General features: G+C 37.4%; 3 protein-coding genes across 3 annotated transcripts; all 3 read left to right on the top strand.

Annotated features, from left to right (window-relative positions):
- The first annotated feature begins 16,001 nt into the window (after positions 1-16,001).
- LOC136997733 (uncharacterized) lies at positions 16,002-17,432 on the top strand. Its single transcript, XM_067348842.1, has one exon. The coding sequence runs from the start codon at positions 16,365-16,367 to the stop codon at positions 17,430-17,432; it is 1,068 nt and encodes a 355-aa protein (XP_067204943.1). The 5' UTR covers positions 16,002-16,364.
- Positions 17,433-17,560: 128 nt separating this feature from the next.
- LOC136997872 (uncharacterized) lies at positions 17,561-19,223 on the top strand. Its single transcript, XM_067349270.1, has 2 exons — positions 17,561-19,095; positions 19,139-19,223. The coding sequence occupies exons 1-2, from the start codon at positions 17,561-17,563 to the stop codon at positions 19,221-19,223; spliced, it is 1,620 nt and encodes a 539-aa protein (XP_067205371.1).
- Positions 19,151-20,068, top strand: LOC136997734 (uncharacterized). Its single transcript, XM_067348843.1, has one exon. The coding sequence runs from the start codon at positions 19,286-19,288 to the stop codon at positions 20,066-20,068; it is 783 nt and encodes a 260-aa protein (XP_067204944.1). The 5' UTR covers positions 19,151-19,285.
- Positions 20,069-20,469: the final 401 nt, after the last annotated feature.

The following is a 20,469-nucleotide window of genomic DNA, read 5'->3' on the forward strand; positions in this document are numbered from 1 at the left end:
GATTCAATGGCTGGGCAGAACGACACGTCGAACAGTAAGTCACGCCGCATTCGTGTTGTCTATTACGCTCGATTAAACGACCGCATTCTTCGCAAAAACATACGGTGCTGCAAACACTACGAGACGATTGCCCATCGTATGATTTTTGCGCACGATGATGCTCAAGACACGCGTGATTGAAAAATTCGCGATTACAATTTTCGCAATGAATACGCTCCGCGTCGAATTGCTCGCACGAAGGTACCGCGTAACACCGAGGGCATTTATTTGAGCATCGATGTCCCCTTACATCGCTGCGGTAACCGACATTACACGGTACGCAATAACCTCGGCTACCCGCGGCGGCTCTTAAATTTAAAATAACGCTGTAATGTCGTAATTCAGCGTGATGTAATAGGTTTAAACACGCGACCGGTTCGCGATGTAGTGAGGCTAGTATCGCATTTCCATCAAATAAGACTTTACCCCCGTGACCAAAAGTTTCCGCGCTATAAACATTATCGCGATGTTTTCCGCGGCTAGATATTGCTGAAAATGCTCGATTTTGCGAATACCGCAACCCTCTTCTGGAATTGTAATACCGACTTTCCTCGTTAAATCACGTGCCAACCACGTTGTAACGAGGAATGACGGTATCTCACGGCGTTCCATCTTTCTTGTAGATTACCCGTACGTAAATTACCACGTTCATTGTAAATTTGCGCCGTTACGAGTGCGCGAGGAAAACATAAGTTATCCGAGTTGGATATCGTTAAAATTGAGCGTTTACCAGCGATATCAAGCGCATTACCCGTACGACTCGTAGGAGAAGTGACACGGAAAACGCGGATATTGAATTCTTGCGCTACGTTCAAGCCCCCGGAGCTTTGAGCTAACGAACTCACGAGGTTCCAGATATTCTCGTGAGTCAAATCACGAGATGGTCGGAACGAAATACCCGCGGGCCCGTGCGAAAGATTCGGGGAATCGAAACTAAGTCCAATGTAATCACCGGGAACACAGGAAAGTACCGCGTACGCGTGAAGCTCGCGAAACGCGTTTTCTAACCACGCGTAAACTTCCTCTTCCTCTGGTAATGATCGAAGGCGAAAACCAGCCTCTCTCTCTACTACACCAAAATTTCTAAATTCACGCACGTTTTCCCTTATTAAATCTAAATAATTAAAATTATCCCCGTTATGATTCGCGATCTGTTCCGGCGCACCAACCTGATTCTCCGGAAACAGCGCTTCCTCCTCTTCTTCTCTCTCCAGTCTCCCCTCCCCACGAACTCCTATCTCGTTGTCGTCGGTTTCTTCGGCTTGATTTTCCGCCGACTGCTGCTGCTGCGTATTTTCTTCCATTCCTCACCCTCCTCCACCGAACTGAACTGGAAAAATCGAAAACAAACGAATTAGTTTATCTTTAAAATTTGAAAAATTATTGTTTTTACACTTCCATACTCGAATTTTATGCGTTGTTAAAATTAAAAATAGTAATACATTTCATATTAAATTTTCTCACCTCTATACAGGATTATTCCCTTTTTTGCTCACCGTTGATCGTGTTGATCATTAATCACTAATATTCGGGCGAGTAAGAAATTTCCGGGAAAATAATTCCTAAAAATTTCATCTTGTTAGAATAAAGGTATTCGAGTATGAAAGCGTTATCTGTGCAAAAATATATAATTGTATTTACCTCTTCCCCTCAAAAGTTTCTCTAGATTCTGTTCTTTTGCTCCACTCAGCTCCTTTCCCGTATCTTCCTCTTGCACCTGATCATCATTCTCCCTATCTTCCTCCTCCTCCAAATCTTCTATTATTATTGTATTTTCACCTCGCTGGTTAAACTCTAAAAAATTCACCATTGCTTTTAGCGGATAAAAAATTTTTATCCATTTTCTTACTGCGATAAATTTCTCATTACTCACCTGGTGAAAAAATCTCTTCTTCGTCAAATGAACTCACTTTGTGAGTTCCAACTTCTTCCTCGCTCTCGCTATCCAAGTTAACGAGAGATGGCTCAGGTGTGAGCTCGATACGTGCACGTCCTAAAAACATTTAATATTTCATTATTTTTAAAAAATTTACCAATATGAAATGCTTATTTTTCATAAAAGAATGTGTGCAAAGACTCACGTGAGGGTCCGGCTTCGGGCGAAGTATCAGCCCGCCGCCTTATACTGTGAGGAGGAGTATACTCTTCAGGGCGTGCAATACGTTGCACTCCCCGCGATCCTGTGAGGCGATGCGTTCCGATGTTCTACTCCTAAAAGATTTTACTTTTAATTTTTGAAAATTATATATACATATATATATAATAAAAATTGGAATATATAAACTCACCGTTTTCACTCGCTTCCGAAATTGATCGATGAAAATGAAATAATAAAAAAGCTATATGCCCACCCGCATCCTCCACTTCTCCATCACCGAAAATACTTCTCATTTCGATAATTTCACCCGCGTAGATTGCAAGTCTCTGATAGGAGGCAAAATGCCCCAAGCGAAATAGCACCGCTAGCACTGCACTAGGACACACCCCCGCAAATTTCGCAAACACTTCAAAATTTATTTCATCGTTGTCTGATAACAGCGATAAATATCTGCTCACATCGAGTCCGCACAAAGCGCGTGACAGTAGTAAGCATGTCTCGACGGTTTTTTTTTAAATTCTCAACCATTTTCGCGTACTCAAGATAATCTCGCCCGAATTCACGATACGAAGAAACACGACACGAGTTGTCCACTACACTGAGAATTTTGAAATGCAATTTTTCCCGTCTCAAACTCCTATTTATACCTTCAGTCGGATTAAAAAAATCAATCGACTTCAGGTTGTACATCTTTCACAAAGATTTCCGCACATTGGCGGCAACTTTACAAGATGTATATTACTTTAGTGTTCGAAGGGTTTATCAGACAAAGAAACATCATATACCCTTCGGACGATGTCGATATTCTTTTCTTATAACTTTTTACAACTTAATTGAGGGTTAGTACGTGAGCAAAACTTAATTTCGAAAACTCAGTAATAAACTTTCACGTGCAATATAAAAAGGTTTGCATATGCTTACCCTATTGTAAATTGCTTCTTTTTTTAGGACGGTACGGGCATTTCCGATCTTTTTTTTTGTCTAACCCTTTAGATCCCATATGTTTAAAATGTAAGTTTTCCAGGGTCCAGGTGTAAATAAATAGTTTTATCGGATTGGAGATTTATATTTTCAAAGATTTTTAGGATGAAAGTTCCTAAAAATTCCGTTGACTGCAATATTTTAATTTGTTCTTATTCCTCAGTCCTCAGTTTCTCTTCTTTTTGTACCCTTTGATTTTTTTCCGAATAATTGTAATGCGAGACTGTGCAGGATGTAACAGCGCACGAACCGATGTCCTTACTCCTTCTTTTATCAACGGTCGTTTTTAAAAGAGTTTGAAAAAATGTAAAAGCAATAAACATTGTATCCAATCAGATGACTCTAAATTTTTATGCGCACGCATTTTCCCACTACTTTTCCGATTTTCTACTCCATACAATTGGGAAAATTTTAATCATTTGTTTTCTGACATTCGAACGTGCGGGTTCAGCAACAGCAGCAGCAACAAAAAAGAAGATACAGCATTTTTGTATTTCATTTTGTGTCTACGTGAAAACTAGCATCATGAGTAAACGCAAAGAAATTTTAAATTCTGAACATCACGAAGTGCGCGGTGACGTTTCCGGAGCAAGATACTTCAATGGAGAAAAATTTGAGCAGAATTATATGCTGTTAGCCAACACCACTTACGGACTCAATTCCTCATATACGAAAAAAATTCATGTTGGGTTGCAAACTTCAATCAACGATGACGAGTTTGATTTCAAACCCGCTGTTAAATTTACTTCCAAGGGAGCCGAAGGCATTTGCTTCAACATGGTGGAGTGGCAGCAATTTCAAGAAAACATGGAACTTATGGCTGATTATTTAAATGGAAATAGTGTTAAGTCTAACTCTATTATTATCAAGAAGATAATTATAAATTTCACCACCGCCTATGGAGCAAGAGCCCTGCTATTGAAATATCAGGAGCAAGAAGAGCCTTCTTCGGGAAGTAACTTGACTGCAGAAGAAATCATCTATACTCCGAAGAAACCACGAACATATTCCTACGCAATAGCAATGCAAAAGACTACTTTTCTTGGACTGGAAAACTTACTCGATTGCGTAAACGCTAATTTAAATCAGTTAAATATAATCGCAAATAGTGTTAATGATTGCTCTAAATATCTTATTAATGAAATACAGGTAAATTTACTCAACAAGAACTTCATCGAAAGTAACATTGTAAAACACACTATAAACACTAATTGTCACGATATTCAACATAATGTACGTTTGCAACTAAAAGATTTAACATTTCTCGATACGTACTTCAAAATAATATTTTTAGAATTAATTGCACTTTACTTCAATCAAATTGTACGGATAATCAAGTTGCAGCGAAAATTGTAATCTATACTAACGTACATTTTTCTTGCATATACGGATTTGTTTATGACTCTTTGAATACTCTCCAAATAAATGAAAGATTTTTGTCTATAACGTTCAACCATGTACTTTTAAGAAAAATTGTTGCAAATAAACATATTTTTGTATTCCATTTCTTGCATTCGTTTCCTTCCGCTTTTCGCATGTTCCTGCACGCTCCACTCGCCATCGTCAATTCTTAAGGCGTAATCACACTATAGGTTGCGAACTCGGTTACGGTTATGGTTACTGTTAAGCATTGAAAATCAACCAATCAGTGAGAAGCAGTTTGCCGGTTAGGTTACAGGTTATAATTTAGAGCCGAGTCTATTTTTCAATCTTAACGTTGCAATCGTAGCCAATAAGATAACCTAATCTAAACTAATGTACTGTTTTCGTGACAACTTAGTGAATGTAATTTTGTAAAAATGCCACCAAAAAAGGACATATGGTCAAGTGAAGCCGAGCACTTATTAATAGATCTAATAAAAGCAAGACCGATTTTATGGGATATAACGCAAAATAATTACCGGAGAAACGATTTAAAAGAATTGCAATGGGAAGAAATTAGTAAAAGGATGGGTACACATTATACAAGTAAGTAAAACGCAGTTTTTTTTAACTGTTGTCCAGACACAGCTTGAAACTTTATTTTATACTGTACATACAAAAACACTTCAGATAAAAATGCATCATTGGCATGAATTTTCACTCGCAATTGATTTGTCCCTAAAAAATGTAATATTCAATTAATTAGTAACATAAAATATAATTTATTTCATATTTTTTATTTTCTTATAGTTGAGCATGTAAAAAAACGGTGGAATAACATGAGAGGTACATTTCTTGATAATGACAAAAAAAGAAGAGACTCAAAAAGAAGTGGTAGTGGCTCTGAGGAAATTTTTAAGCCGAGATGGCCTTTATATACAAAACTTGAATTTTTAAAAAAATCAATCTCGTGTTCACCAAGTGTATCCAATTTATTACCTACAGTACGTTTATCATCTCAATTTGAAAATGAAAAAGAAAATCAGGATCCCACTCTTCAAACTGATAACATTGAAAATCCATCTCAACAAACTTGCGTTATTGACAAAGAAATGCAATATTATTTTGATGAAAATTCGAAAGTAATAAGTTATAATTTAAATTGATTATGAATATAAATTGATTATAAACTCTTTACATTATTTATTCATAAATAATATAAACAATATAAACAACTAAATTAATCATTATTCTTTTTTTTTATTTTTTAGACGTTTACATTAATTCCTCAAGATATCCAATATTCTGAATCTTCGCAGAATTCTTTCAAATCTTCACAAGTTATTGCAAATTACACTTCATCATCTTCAACTATATCCCCATTAACTTCTCAAGCTTTTTTAAGCGATCCTGAGAGTCCTACTTCCGCATCCGGTATAAGGGGAAAGAAACGCACAGAAGATGAAGCACTTTATGTAAAAAGAAGAACATCCAAAAAGCAAAAAAGTGAATCAGCTATGGATGAAGCTGTTGAAGCGATAAAACAGATAGCCACACAGCCAATGCATTTTCCCCAATCTGATCGGCAGGATGCTATTGACTATTTTACAGCTTACATTGGGGCTAAGTTGAGAGAAATATCCCCTGAGACTAGAAAGTGTTTGGAGGAAGAAATTATGAAACTACTATTTACTACTAATTAAGACAAAAAAAAGTTATATAATTTTTTCTGTCTAAAATTTATACAATGTCTTGTTAGCACATCTTTGTAGCGCATATTATCTATATAATGTATGCTTACGTGTGCAGGTGTGCATAAGAGGTTGTCTTTCTAAAAAACTAAAGATTTTTGTGAAAAAGAGATCACGCATGCATGTGTGTGTTTTATACACCCATAATATATACTTTTGTGATATGCGCTAACAAAACTCTTTTTAATGAACCACGCATTGAAAATTAAAACTTACGAATTAAAGATTAGAATTTAATCATAACATAAAGATTAAAATTATTTAATTGACAGTGTTTAACAAAACGTTTTGTTGGAAGTTTTCTTCACCGAAATAAAGTTATTTTTCTAGATATAAAATACAATCCAATTAACTCGAACAAAACTTTCAAGTTGCAAAATAAGCATTCTGTACATTAATTGGATTTATTTTACAATTCGCAATTTTTAATTTTTAATGTATTATGCGATTTTATTAAGTTTTATTTTGCTTTTATTTTTTTGTTTTATATTTTGCGTCAAAGCATTTTATTAAATATTGTATTACACAAATATGTTAAAGTGAAATAATTTCATATTTGAAAGGTCTGTGATCGTAACGTAAACTGTTTAAAATATTAATTTTAAATTTGTTATAAATGTTATATTCAGATAAATAATAACTTTGTATAACGTAAAGATTCCTATAGTAAAAATATTATTCTCGAAGTTTAATGTAGAATTTTCTTCTATTCATATTTGACTAATTATGAAAAACTGTGATAATAAGATAATTTTTTTTCTAATAAATGAATGGACTTACTACTAGTAATCGACACCAAATAATGAAATAATATTTTATTTAGTAACATATGCATATTTAATTATTTATTATGTATTATGCGCACACACACAAAGACTAATAAAAGAATCAAATATTTATTTTTAATATTTTATTACTGATAATATAATGTTTATTTTACTCTTTATAAGATTTAATACATAAGATATACTTTTTGACTTTATATACTAAGTTAAGAAAATTATTTTTAAGTATAAAATGAGTAATAATAAAAAATATGTAAAGCGAACATTTTATTTTTCTTTATTAAAATCTCTTTTTTCAGTTTTGATATATTTGAATTATTTTTTTCTTGCAAATCATTATATGTTCATGTATTTTGGCCAAGTACTACTCTCTGTTGCCATGATACAGCTCCAGGTCCGTTAAAATATATAGTCCACCTGTCTCGAAGGATGCGAGCATCAGTTGCATGGTGATTTCCACCTTGATGACACAATTGTGCTAAACCATTAGCTGCTTCTTGTCTCTATTCACCAGGTCTTATATAACCTGTTAATTCATTTTCTTCATCAAGAAAATCTGATGGAGTATACATAGCACGACCTATATTTAGACTACGCAACATATTATGGAGACAGCAGCAAGCCATTGTGATTCGAGTTGCTTCATCAGGGTCGTATCTCATAGCTGTTCGAAAAATCTGAAATCTTGCCCAGTATACCGAATGCATTTTCTGAACAGCGTCTGGCACGTGATAACCTATCAAAATAATGCAACACATAATTCCATTTCTTTAATTAACATTAATATTCATAATTGATTAATTGTCATGTTATTTCATAATTTTGATTAAAAGATCATACAGATTTACATTCATACCTGTAGTTAAAAATTCTTCTATCTAACCGATTACGACACTGATCTTTTGGAAATGGAATGAGCAAGTATTTTGTGAGAGGGAAAATCTCATCACCAACCAGTACATAAGAAAAATTATCGACACATCCAGCAATTGGAGATGGTTGAGGCAAAGGAATATTATTGTTACTCAAATGAGATTTGAGACTACATTTGTTCCATATGTGAGAATCACTCATTCTTCCATTGGTACCTATATCTATGTATATAAATCTTAACTGTGCATCAACAACAGCCATTAAAACAATGCTGTAAAAATCTTTATAGTTGTAATAGGCTGATCCTGATGAAAGAGGAGGATCTATTCGCATATGCTTCCCATCTATTGCACCAATGCAATGATGAAAATTTCATCTTTGTCCATAATCATTAGCAACAATATCCCATTCTTCTACAGATGATGATATTCGCAAAAATTCATCTTTTAAAACATTGATAAGCGCTGCAGATACTTCTCTTATTATGTTTGATATTGTGCTCTGACCAATTCTGAACTGCAGGCTAAGTGATTCTTGTGATTCTCTTGTAAACACAATTATTTCAAGAAAAAAGTAATATCAAAGCAATTAAAAAACGGCAAGTAAGAATCAAGCGCGGAAGATAGTGTGCAATTTATACTTTATAAAGTATATTGTAAAGTATAAATTACGTATTGTTTTTATTGTGTTGATTTTTAGTTGATTTGATTTTCAATTTTAAAAAATATAAATTTTAATTTTTTAAGTATTATTGTTTTATGTTTATATATTTTACCAGTAGCTAGATGACGCAAGGTGACGGAGAGTCTCTCAGAAGAAGGTATACTTTCTCTTAAATGCGTTGTTTTCTTTTGAATAAGAGGTGTAACTTTTTCAACAAGATATTGAAAGACATCGCTGTTCATACGCAGACATCTGCAAATATTATTCAAATTGTTACTACTTTTATTCATTAAAAACAGTCCTTATTTATTGTTTACAGTTTTTTAATGTATTTAATATATTAATTGATTGATAGAAAGTGTACAGTACCTACGAAATCGATTTGGATCTTCAAACGCAAGTTCCAGAAATAGGTTATGATGCATACTTTTACATTTTCTTCGTAATAAGTATGGCTTGGTCCACACAGAACGTTTTACTTTACGTTTTTCTTGATCAACTGCTAGACACAATATTAGACACGCAGATAAAAATCTACGTTTTCGCTCTTTTAAAATTATTTCTCTTATATTTGACATAATGACTGGCATTACCGGCTTGGTTAATCAACAATAACCACACTGGTATTGCCAACCTATAGTGTGATTGATCAACCTGAAACTGTTAATTGTAACCTCAATCGCAATCGAGCTCGCAACCTATAGTGTGATTACGCCTTTACAGCACGCTCAATCTGCGAAAACGGGTGGCTGACGCTCACCCCGTTCACGCAATATCGCGCGCGCGGCCCCTTAATCATCACACCAAATATCAAATTAAAAGCCGCATGATCAATCGCTGCTGCGACGTCATTCTTTTGTTCGCTATACGTGCCAGAGAGTCCGGGGTACCTCATATAGACGCGGTCCCAGCATATATACATCCCTTCCCTACCAGGTCCCATAGTCATAAATACGACACTACAACTTACTTCAATAGATCTATAGGTAGCCCAGCAGACTAGGAGCAGAACTAGAAACCCTGCGTTCCAGGTTCGAACGCAACTTGGATTTTCTTAATTCGGAAAAAAATAAAAGTTTACGTCATCCCACGTCCGCCTGCCATAACTACAACCCTACGACTTACTTCATTAGATCTATAGGTAGCCCAGCAGACTAGGACCAGGACTAGAAATCCAGCGATCCAGGTTCGAACCCAGCTTGGATTTTCTCAATTCGGAAAAATAAAAATTTCCGCCATCTTGTAGACGTCCGCCATGTTGGACCCACTGTCGCCATCTTTTCTCCCTCCCCTCCCTGTGACGTCATTTATTTTGGCGCCAGACTAAATGTAGGTCAATAGGTCAAATATGGGGTAGGTGGTGGGGGTTTGTTGTAACGCCCCATACCTACCATATACTACTTTTAACCTTTCAGATCAGAAAGTATTAAAATAAAAAAAAGTAATAATAGTGAATTCGGTCTAACAAATTTGGTCACTCGCACTACATTGCTCTGTTACTTTGGTGTACACTCAAGACTGCTTATCCAGAGCAGTGTAGTGCGAGTGACCAAATTTGTTAGAAATTCGTATTAAGTGAAATAAGTGTATGTAATATGTTGGTTAATGAGAATGTCCTAGTAAGTATCTAATCTATATGCATCTTTGATTTTTTTTTTGCAGGTTATTCATAATTTGCAGGTTATTCATATATAAAAAATCAAGACAAGACAACGAGAGTAACGAGTGTTTGAGGCTTGGGAATATATAATAATGAAAATACTCCATTGAGTGATTGTGGTAATGGATTCTTATATTATGTTTTAGATATATTATTGAATTTTATTTATCCATAGAAAAAAAATATTAACACAAACTCGACAAGAAATCTTGTAATACACAAAATGAAATTGACTAGAAATTATAAATATTGTTAAAACTAATTTAGTATACATAGAACAGAAATATTAAACTTTGATATTTAATTTTATTTATTTTAGACAAATCATACACTAAAGTCTCGAATCATGTGCTTTTTTGATATATGGTAAAATTAAAATTATACAATCATACAGAGCCGTATTATCGCCTAGGCCAACAAGGCCATGGCCTAGGAGCGGCAACTGCAGAAGGGCGGCAAAATTTTTGAATGTTTAATTTTTTTTATGCGATATTTTTACTGTTATTAGGTGAGTGTTTAAAATTTTCAAGCTCGAATTTTGTTTATAAATATAAATACTTTTTAAATGGAAAAGAAAACACTAAGAATTGTTATGTACAGGTTCCAATGATTTGTTCCTAGGCCCCTCTCGCGCGGCAAGGGGAAAGTAAAAATATACTCATAGCGCCAACTGCTGAGCGACGCTAATTTTGATTTTTTTATCGACACTGCGAAATAGTCAATAAAAAAATCAAAATTAGCGTCGCTCAGCAGTTGGCGCTATGAGTATATTTTTACTTTTCCCTTGCCGCGCGAGAGGGGCCTAAGAACAAATCATTGGAACCCAGTGTATGCATACTTCGTTAAGCATTTAAAAAAACAAAGTATGGTTGATCTTTCAGCAGTGCTAAAACAATCGTGATGCTTCTGTCGATTTGATGGTACATTCTCATTATGTAAAATCTTGTTTTATGGCTCGCGTCTGCATTGTGTTGAAGTGAATATCCTTGCGTGAACGATAGCTACTTAAAAAAGTAAAATCTGACTTGTAGTTTACATAAATCGAAATGAGTAATTGTTGTGAGAAGTTAAGTGGTGTATAGTATAAGAAAATTGCCAAAGAGAGGTTAGATCGAGAAGAAAAAGTCCTTGCTAAAACTCCAAAGTTGGAGTATTTTTTTTCGAATAGTACAACGAATATAAAAACGAATATAGATCAAGAGATTGAGAATAACAGTTTTGCAAGAACAAGTGAAAATTCAAGTCTAACATTACTTACTCCAAACGGTAACTCAAACTGAATTTCTACTAATTTTGTTTCTAATACTATTGTGCATTACATATATTTCGTTAATCGTTTTAAAATATAAATTAGCCTTGGCGTGATTGGCCGATTTTAACCGATATTATTAATTTAATTTCCTTTCTTATTTATTATACACATACTTTTCTGGCATTTTAAAAACTATAAATTTTTAACTATATTAGATATATTCCAGTATTTGAACTTAATATTTTCAAAGATATAACAGAATAATTGGCACGCGCATGTATTCTTCCTAAAAGTAGAAAATTCATTATTGTTTCCGATCTGTTGGAAAAATCATTCCTGCCTACATCGTGACTGTATGTATGTCTTGCTTTGTTTTACATGACATTACTTTTTTTGTTTTATAATTAAACGAATTAAACGCGTTATAATTATTAATTTTATATAATATATTATATATAATTTTGTATAATTTTTTTATATAATTAATAATAATAAACTTTCACTTAAAAAATGTACCCTTTTGTCATATTTAAAAAAAAAATAAATGTATATAATTTCTTAATCATTTTTCCAGACTGTCCAAATCCTCATGATTTGTTACCGTTATCACCTGTATTCGAAGAATCAAAAGTACCAAATCCCGATCCTTTGATTCATTACCAAAAATCTTCATCTTCTGAGCATCTAGAAAAACCCGTTTTACACCTAAGCAATGAGACAAGATCAATTAATATTAAAGATTCTTGTAATGAGGTCAGCAATTTTCAAATTAGCGACGATCCTGCTAAATGGAAGATTAACGACATTACTATCGATACAATTTTAAAGCGTGGTTTTGAACAAAATATTAACGCTGATTTTACTTTTTCAAAGCGCCTTATCTCAAATAAAAATCGATATATGTCAAAATTTCTTTTTACGCGGACTCTTGCAAATGGTCAAACTCAGCATCGAACTTGGTTAATATATTCAAAGACTTTATTAGCTGTTGTATGCGGTCCTTGCAAACTTTTTGATCAAAAGTCACCATTAACCGACGGTTATAACGACTGGAAGAATATCCACCAATGTCTGAAAGAGCACGAGAATTCTATGTGCCATAAGACTAGTATGATAAAATTTTTAGAAAGAAGCAAACTAAAACAAATAAATACACATTTGGTAGATCAAACCAAAAATGAGATCGAATATTGGCGTAACATTTTAAAACGCATTGTTGCAGTAATTAAATCATTAGCTAGTCGAGGTTTAGCTTTTAGAGGAACCGATGAACGCTTGGGTTCTCTCCATTCTGGAAATTACATAATGCTTTTGGAATTAATTGCCGAATTCGATCCATTCCTTGCTCAACATATAAAATCACATGCGAATAAAGGCAAGGGATCTATTTCATATCTTTCATCAACAGTATGCGAAGAATTTATTCAATTAATGGCCAATAAAGTATTAAAAAAAATTGCACTTGAAGCAAATACTGCAAAGTATTTTTCAGTAAGCGTTGATTCAAGTCCTGACATGTCACATGTTGATCAGCTGACTTTTATAATTCGTTATGTATTCGAAGATGGCACTGTAAAGGAGCGATTTACGAATTCATACCGAACTGTGGCCACAAATCAGAAGATTTGGCTAAAACCGTATTTAACACTCTCCAGGAACTTGGATTGGATATTAAAAATTGTCGTGGACAGTCCTATGACAATGCTAACAATATGTCTGGAGCGTATGCAGGACTTCAAGCACGCATTAAAGAGGTGAATCCTCTTGCTGAATACGTTCCATGTTCTGCGCATTCTCTGAACCTTGTTGGTACATGTGCTGCTGAATGTTGCCCAGAAGCTGTTCGCTTTTTTACTGTTGTGCAAGAATTATATACCTTTTTTCAGCATCTATACACAGATGGGAAATTCTTACATCTCATTTGAAATCTAACTCTACAGTAAAAAGTCTTTCCCAAACTAGGTGGTCAGCACGATATGATGCATGTAAAAGTTTGTGTCAATCATGGCCAGAAATATTATCTGCTCTAATTTCTGACAATGTATGCGAAAAACCATCAACGCGCGCAGAAGCTAAGGGTATTCACAAATTTTTTAATTGTTTAGAAAGCTGTTTTATAGCTATTTTTTGGAATGATATTCTTGCTCGATTTAATACTGTTAACAAAATTTTACAATCACCGAATACTGAACTTTCTACTGTTGTAGAATTATATCAATCGTTAATTGAGTTTATCCAAGATATGCGTAAGTCTTTCAGTTTTTATGAAAGGAAAGCTATTGATAAGTGCGGAATAAATTCGTATCGGCGTGACACATTTAGACAACGAAAGCGTAAAATTTTTGACGAGTGTACCGACAACGATGAAACTTCATTGTCCGGAAGCGATAATTTTCGGATCAATATTTTTTACACAATTTTAGATTGTCTTTCAGTTAATTTAGAGAAGCGAAATCAGTCTTATGTTAATTTAAATAATCGGTTTGGATTCTTATCAAAGCTACATACCATGCAATTAGAAGTAATAGCAGAAAAAGCACGTGAATTGAGGTCTTACTATTCCGTTGATTTAGAAGATACTCTAGATATTGAATGCCAGCATCTAACTGCACATTTGCGTGCAGTCAATACGGTAAAAATGTCAAATTCAGATTTGTGTAAATTTTTTCGCGAATAGGATTTTGTGACTCTTTATCCAAATATTAACATCGCATTTTCCATGTATCTCTGTATGATGGTGTCAAATTGTTCGGGGGAAAGGTCATTTTCTGTATTGCGACGAGTTAAAAACTATTTAAGGACAATTCAGGGAAACAATCGGCTAAATGCTATAGCTCTATTGTGTATAGAAGCAGAATTATGTTTCGAAATAGATTACGAAGATATTATTCATGATTTCGCTATAGCTAAAACCCGTAAAGTTATTATGTAATTTCGAATTAATATAAATCAAATGTTATGGAAATAATGCATTACTTTTATTTACTTATATAGTATAAGTAGTATAGCTATGCCGGTTCTAACTCAGGCATCTGAGGGGGTGCGCGGGTGAAGGGGGGGAAGAGGTTGAGGGGGAGGGAGTAATGACGTCATCGTTTTGGAGGGAAGGGGGTAATGACGTCATCGTTTTGGAGGGGAGGGGGTAATGACGTCATCGTTTTGAAGAGGAGGGGGTAATGACGTCATTGTTTTGGAGGGGAGGGGGTAATTTCGGCGTGGAGGGGGTGACGAGGGAGGTGCGGGGGAGAGGGGAAGGTATCGGATTACATAAATTCCTGGAAGAGATAAGGATTCCTGGAAGAGATAAGATAAGGATTGTTTATATAAACATGAGTCATATAGAGATAAGGATTGTTTATACAAAGGGTATCGGATTACACTGCGTCAACACTTTTGGAGTGGAGGGGGTGACGAGGGAGGTGAGGGGGAGGTGCGGGGAAGGTATCGGATCACATAAATTCCTGGAAAAGATAAGATAAGGATTGTTTATATAAGCATGAGTCATAGAGAGATAAGGATTCCTGGAAGAGATAAGGATTCCGAGAACTGTTTACATCTTTTGGTTTTTCTCTGCGCATCAAAGTAGAGCGCCATGTTGTCGGAATGCATCACCGCAATGTTTATACAATAAGGGTATATAAGACCCGCGAAGAACGAGTGGTATAACAGTCGAAATGTTCATCGCACTCTCGGATGAACGCGATATTCTCAATTTAACAGCAGCGGAGTTAGAATTTGTGCCGAAGGTGATTTTATTAAGCAAGTTTGCTCGGTTCGTGGATCAAGTGTGAGAGAAACTTCCGGAACACGTAAAAGTGGACCCGGAAGTGCAGGGTTACCGTCGGTGCTCGTTGCACTACAACCAGCCGTGGCAGCGCGACCACATCGACGGACCCGCGCCATACGTTAAAGATTGCACTCTGTGCGAATTAGGTAAGAAAAATATCTCTAAAAATAGAAAGTGAGAAATATTCAGCGAGTAGATATTTAGGTGTATTGTAAAATGTTTCAGGATCACCACGATGCGACAGCCGAGGAGTCTCGTTGAACTCACCGGGAAGGTCATAAACCAGAACGTTGCAAGCAGATACCTATTGAGCGATCTACCGCTTCCGGAGAAGTGTATTCGACAATTGTATCAGACGTATGGTCGGGATCGCGTCGAAAAATTGTTACCAAAATGTAAGACGCAAGCCGAGTACTTAGGCATCATACAGTTGATGTGTTGTGTCGATACCGACGAAATGTCGGAAATGTTTGTATGCGAATATTAAAATAAAAAATTTTTATATTTAAAATGTAAGTTTTTTTTTTTTATCATCATCCCGCTGTAGTAATATAAGAGAACGCGTCGATTGTACCGACTTATCGCGAGTCAAGTTACACCGTTGTAGCGAACCATTTAAATAAACAATTTCAAAAGTTTTATTAAAATAAACTTATTCATATTAAATTGCTATAATTTATAAACATGAGTCATATAGAGATAAGGATTGTTTATACAAAGGGTATCGGATTACACTGCGTCAGCACTTTTGGAGTGGAGGGGGTGACGAGGGAGGTGAGGGGGAGGTGCGGAGAAGGTATCGGATTACATAAATTCCTGTAAAAGATAAGATAAGAATTGTTTATATAAGCATGAGTCATAGAGAGATAAGGATTGTTTATACAAAAATGATTCATAGTTCCGAGAATTGTTTATATCCTTTGCAGGTTCGTGCAGGTTTTAGCGTGACATCATCGCTATTTTTAAATCATAGGCCCTTAGGCAGCCACTTTTAGGCGCCATGTTGCCAGATTTCAATTTGCGTGACATCATCGATATTTTTAATTAGTGTCGTGTGCGACGAGCGGGTATAAAAAGCTCGTGAAAAAATATAAATTGTCACAGTTGTTCAAAATGGAGCGCGATCTCACCGTACGAGCAGTGAATATCAAAACGTTGGGAGAGTTTCTCCCATGGGACTACGAGTGCGACGAGTACCTCGATTCTCTGAGGGAAAAATGTCGCAAGAGACAACGAACCGGAGTAGTGAACTCTCTGGTGGCGCAAATTGTGCGTCTGGAGGGTGTGAGGAAGATCATTCAAGAGCGTTTTGTGCCCATCGGTGCTGGATACGGCGGATACGAGAAGAAGGGCTACACGTGGAAGGAGATCGAGACGGCGTTTAGGAACCGTGTGCTGACGGGTGCGGTTGTCAATCACGAATACATCAATCCTCGTGAATTTTTGGGAGAGATAAGAAATACCGTCATCGAACGGATCCAGGGCGTCATGATGGAACACAACAGCGTCAAGATTAACACCGCGTTCAACGGGGAATTCATCGCGGGCGACAAGACTGCCGTGAAGACCATCGCCACGAAGAATCAAGAGATATATCCAACATCTGATCTAAACGAGTGGTACACGAAGCATGTGGTTGACGTCATACAGGCATCTCTGGAGGAGTTTCAGGAACGTGATAGCGGATGGGCGTTGTCACGTATCCTGAACCTAACAATCAACGTCAACAAGTTGAATCCTCTACGCGCGGGATGCCACATCGAGTTACCGCAGAAAATTATGTTAAAAAAGGCGGTGGTCAACGTGAAATCAAATGATAATGCGTGCTTCGCGTGGGCAGTCGTCGCCGCTCTATATCCGACGAAAAGAAATTCGGAAAGGACGATAGAATACCCACATTACTCGACGGTGCTCAACCTGTGCGGCATAGAGTTCCCCGTGACGCTTCCGCAAATATCAAAATTCGAGAAACTGAACACCATCTCCGTCAACGTCTTTACCACCCAAGACTCCAAAATCGTCCCTCTGCGGCTCACCGACGACAAAAAGGAGAAGCACGTCAACCTGCTCTACGTGTGTAAAAACAACAATGCACACTTTGCGTGTATAAAGAACCTGTCGCGGTTGGTGAGCTCACAACTGAGCAAGCACACACATAAAATGTACATTTGCGATCGGTAAGTAAAAAGATGCGTATAAAATAAATCAATATTTTTATTCATAGTTTTAATCAAATAAATTATTACAGGTGTCTACACTACTTTTATACACGGGAGAAGTTGTCAGTCCACAGCGTCGATTGCGGGAAAATGAACGATTGCGCCGTCGTTCTCCCCAGCGAGGACGACAAGTGGCTGACGTTCCGCAATTACAACCGGAAGGAGCGGCTCCCGTTTGTTGTATACGCCGATCTCGAATGTACGCTCGAGAAGAAGGATGGACAAGACGGCACCACATACGCCTATCAGCATCACAATGTGTTTAGCGTAGGATATTATGTAAGTTGCACGTACGATAATTCTTTATCCGGGTATAAGTCGTATCGCGGTGAGGATTGCGTGGCGTGGCTCGTCAATGAACTGCACAATTTGGCGCACCGCGTGAAAGCGATCCGCACCACCATCGTCCCCATGGCGGATCTTACGCCGGAGGAATCGGAAAAATTCCGTAGCACCGCGACGTGTCACGTGTGCGAGAAACCGTTTACACCGGATGATACGCGGGTGCGCGATCATTGTCATCTTACCGGGCGTTATCGAGGTCCCGCGCACTCGTCGTGCAATTTAAATTACAAAGACTCCCACGTTATCCCGGTGATATTTCACAATTTATCCGGTTACGACGCGCATTTCATCATCAAAGATGTTGCCAATGCTTTCGAAGGCAACATTGATTTACTGCCGCTGACGAAAGAACGTTACATTTCATTCACTAAAAACGTTAAAGATACGGAGGATGAAAATTCCAAAATTTGCGTGAAATTACGATTTATCGATTCATTCAGATTTCTCAGTACAAGTCTTGAAAAATTAGCATCTTATCTGACAACGGACGAATTAAAAATTACACGATCGGAATTTAGCCATTTATCCGCGGAACATTTCAATCTGCTTACTCGGAAAGGTGTGTTTCCCTACGAGTACGTCGACAGCGTCGACAAGCTCCGGGACACAAGCCTACCATCGCGCGAATCGTTTTACAGCTCGCTCACCGGAGAAACAGTATCCGAGAGCGATTACGCGCACGCGACAAACGTCTGGCAAACCTTTTCGATCGAAGATCTAGGTCAATACAGCGATTTGTATTTGAAAACAGACGTTCTTTTGTTGGCGGATATTTTCGAAAATTTCCGAAACACGTGTATAAAGAGTTACGGTTTAGATCCCGCTCAGTATTACACATTACCGGGGTACACGTGGGACGCTATGTTGAAGTACACGGGCATCAAGTTCGAGTTGCTCACAGACATTGATATGGTGCTGTTTGTCGAGCGCGGTATACGCGGCGGTCTCAGCCAATGCTCCAACCGATACGCCGCCGCCAACAACAAATACATGTCATCGTATGATCCATCGGAACCGTCATCGTACCTATTGTACTATGATGTAAACAACTTGTACGGCTGGGCAATGTGTCAACCGTTGCCCTACGCCAAATTTCGATGGGTCGATGATGTCGCGAGCTTTGACGTAATGTCCGTTGCATCCGATTCGGCTACCGGTTACGTGCTGGAAGTCGATCTCGAGTATCCGGTGAATCTTCACGACGCGCACGCCGACCTGCCGTTCTGCCCGACGCGCGATAAGCCGCCCGGCAAGCTGGAGGTCAAGTTACTCGCAACGCTGTACGATAAGCAGCGTTATGTCATTTACTACCGTAATCTGCAGCAATGCGTGCTACATGGCCTGCGAATTGCAAAGATTCACCGCGTACTGCAATTCGCGCAATCTCCATGGCTCCGCGGATACATAGAACTGAATACACAGTTTCGGACACTCGCGAGTAATGAATTCGAGAAAAATTTATACAAATTGATGAACAACGCGGTTTTCGGCAAAACCATGGAGAATGTGCGAAATCATACGGATGTACGGCTCGTTACACAGTGGGAGGGTCGGTACGGAGCGGAGGCTATGATCGCGAAACCGAATTTCCACAGCCGAAGCGTGTTCTCGGAGGATCTAGTCGCCGTAGAGTTGCGAAAACTCGAAGTGAAATTCGACAAGCCGATCTACGTGGGTATGTGCATCCTCGACATATCCAAGACCTGCTTGTACGAGTTTCACTACGAGTACATGGCGCCTCTCTACCGCGACAATTGCAAAATTATGTATACCGATACCGACAGTCTGATATACTTTCTACAATGCGAGGACGCGTATCGGGATATGAAACGCGATATTTCAAAATTTGACACGAGCGACTACTCCGAGAACAACGTTTACGGTATACCGCGCGCCAACAAGAAAGTACCCGGTCTGATGAAAGACGAGAACAACGGCGCGATCATGACGGAATTTGTCGGACTGAGAGCGAAGATGTACGCGTTGAGAGTCACCGGACAAAAAGATGTCAAAAAAGTTAAAGGCGTAAAGAAAAATGTAGTCGCCAGAACTATAATGTTCGACGATTACACTCGGTGTCTCAACGACGAAATCGAGCTAACACGGCGTCAATCGTGCATCCGCTCAAAGATGCACGAGGTGTACACCGTGTCGGAGTCAAAGCTCGCGCTCAGTCCGTACGATGATAAGCGACACGTCGTATCCGAATCCACCGATACTCTACCATGGGGACATTACAAGATACAATTGTAAATAATGCTTAGTAATTTATATAGTTTAATATTTTATGTATTATTGTCTTTATTAGTTTTAAATGTATATATATTGTAACATGTTGTAGTAATAAAGAACATCATTGTATATAAATGTATAATAGTTTATTATAATGCAATGTAAAATATACATAGTTTATTACAATACATCGTCTTTATTTATCCAAGAGTTGTGCGAATTGTCGAATCCCAACCACTTTACAAACACCTTGTCGTCCTTTCGGCGCAACACCTTCTCCACGAGATAAACGTCGGGTTGTGCGGTCTTGAGCAATTCGTGCTTGTAAAAGCCTCTCGCGACCGGATCTCCGCGATAATCTTTAATCAGATACGTCACAGGATTGGTACGTTGCACCGTGGCGATCTTAAACACCTCCGTCG

This window comes from Linepithema humile, chromosome 2, assembly GCF_040581485.1.
Source record: "Linepithema humile isolate Giens D197 chromosome 2, Lhum_UNIL_v1.0, whole genome shotgun sequence".
Classification (NCBI taxonomy): Eukaryota; Metazoa; Arthropoda; class Insecta; order Hymenoptera; family Formicidae; genus Linepithema; species Linepithema humile.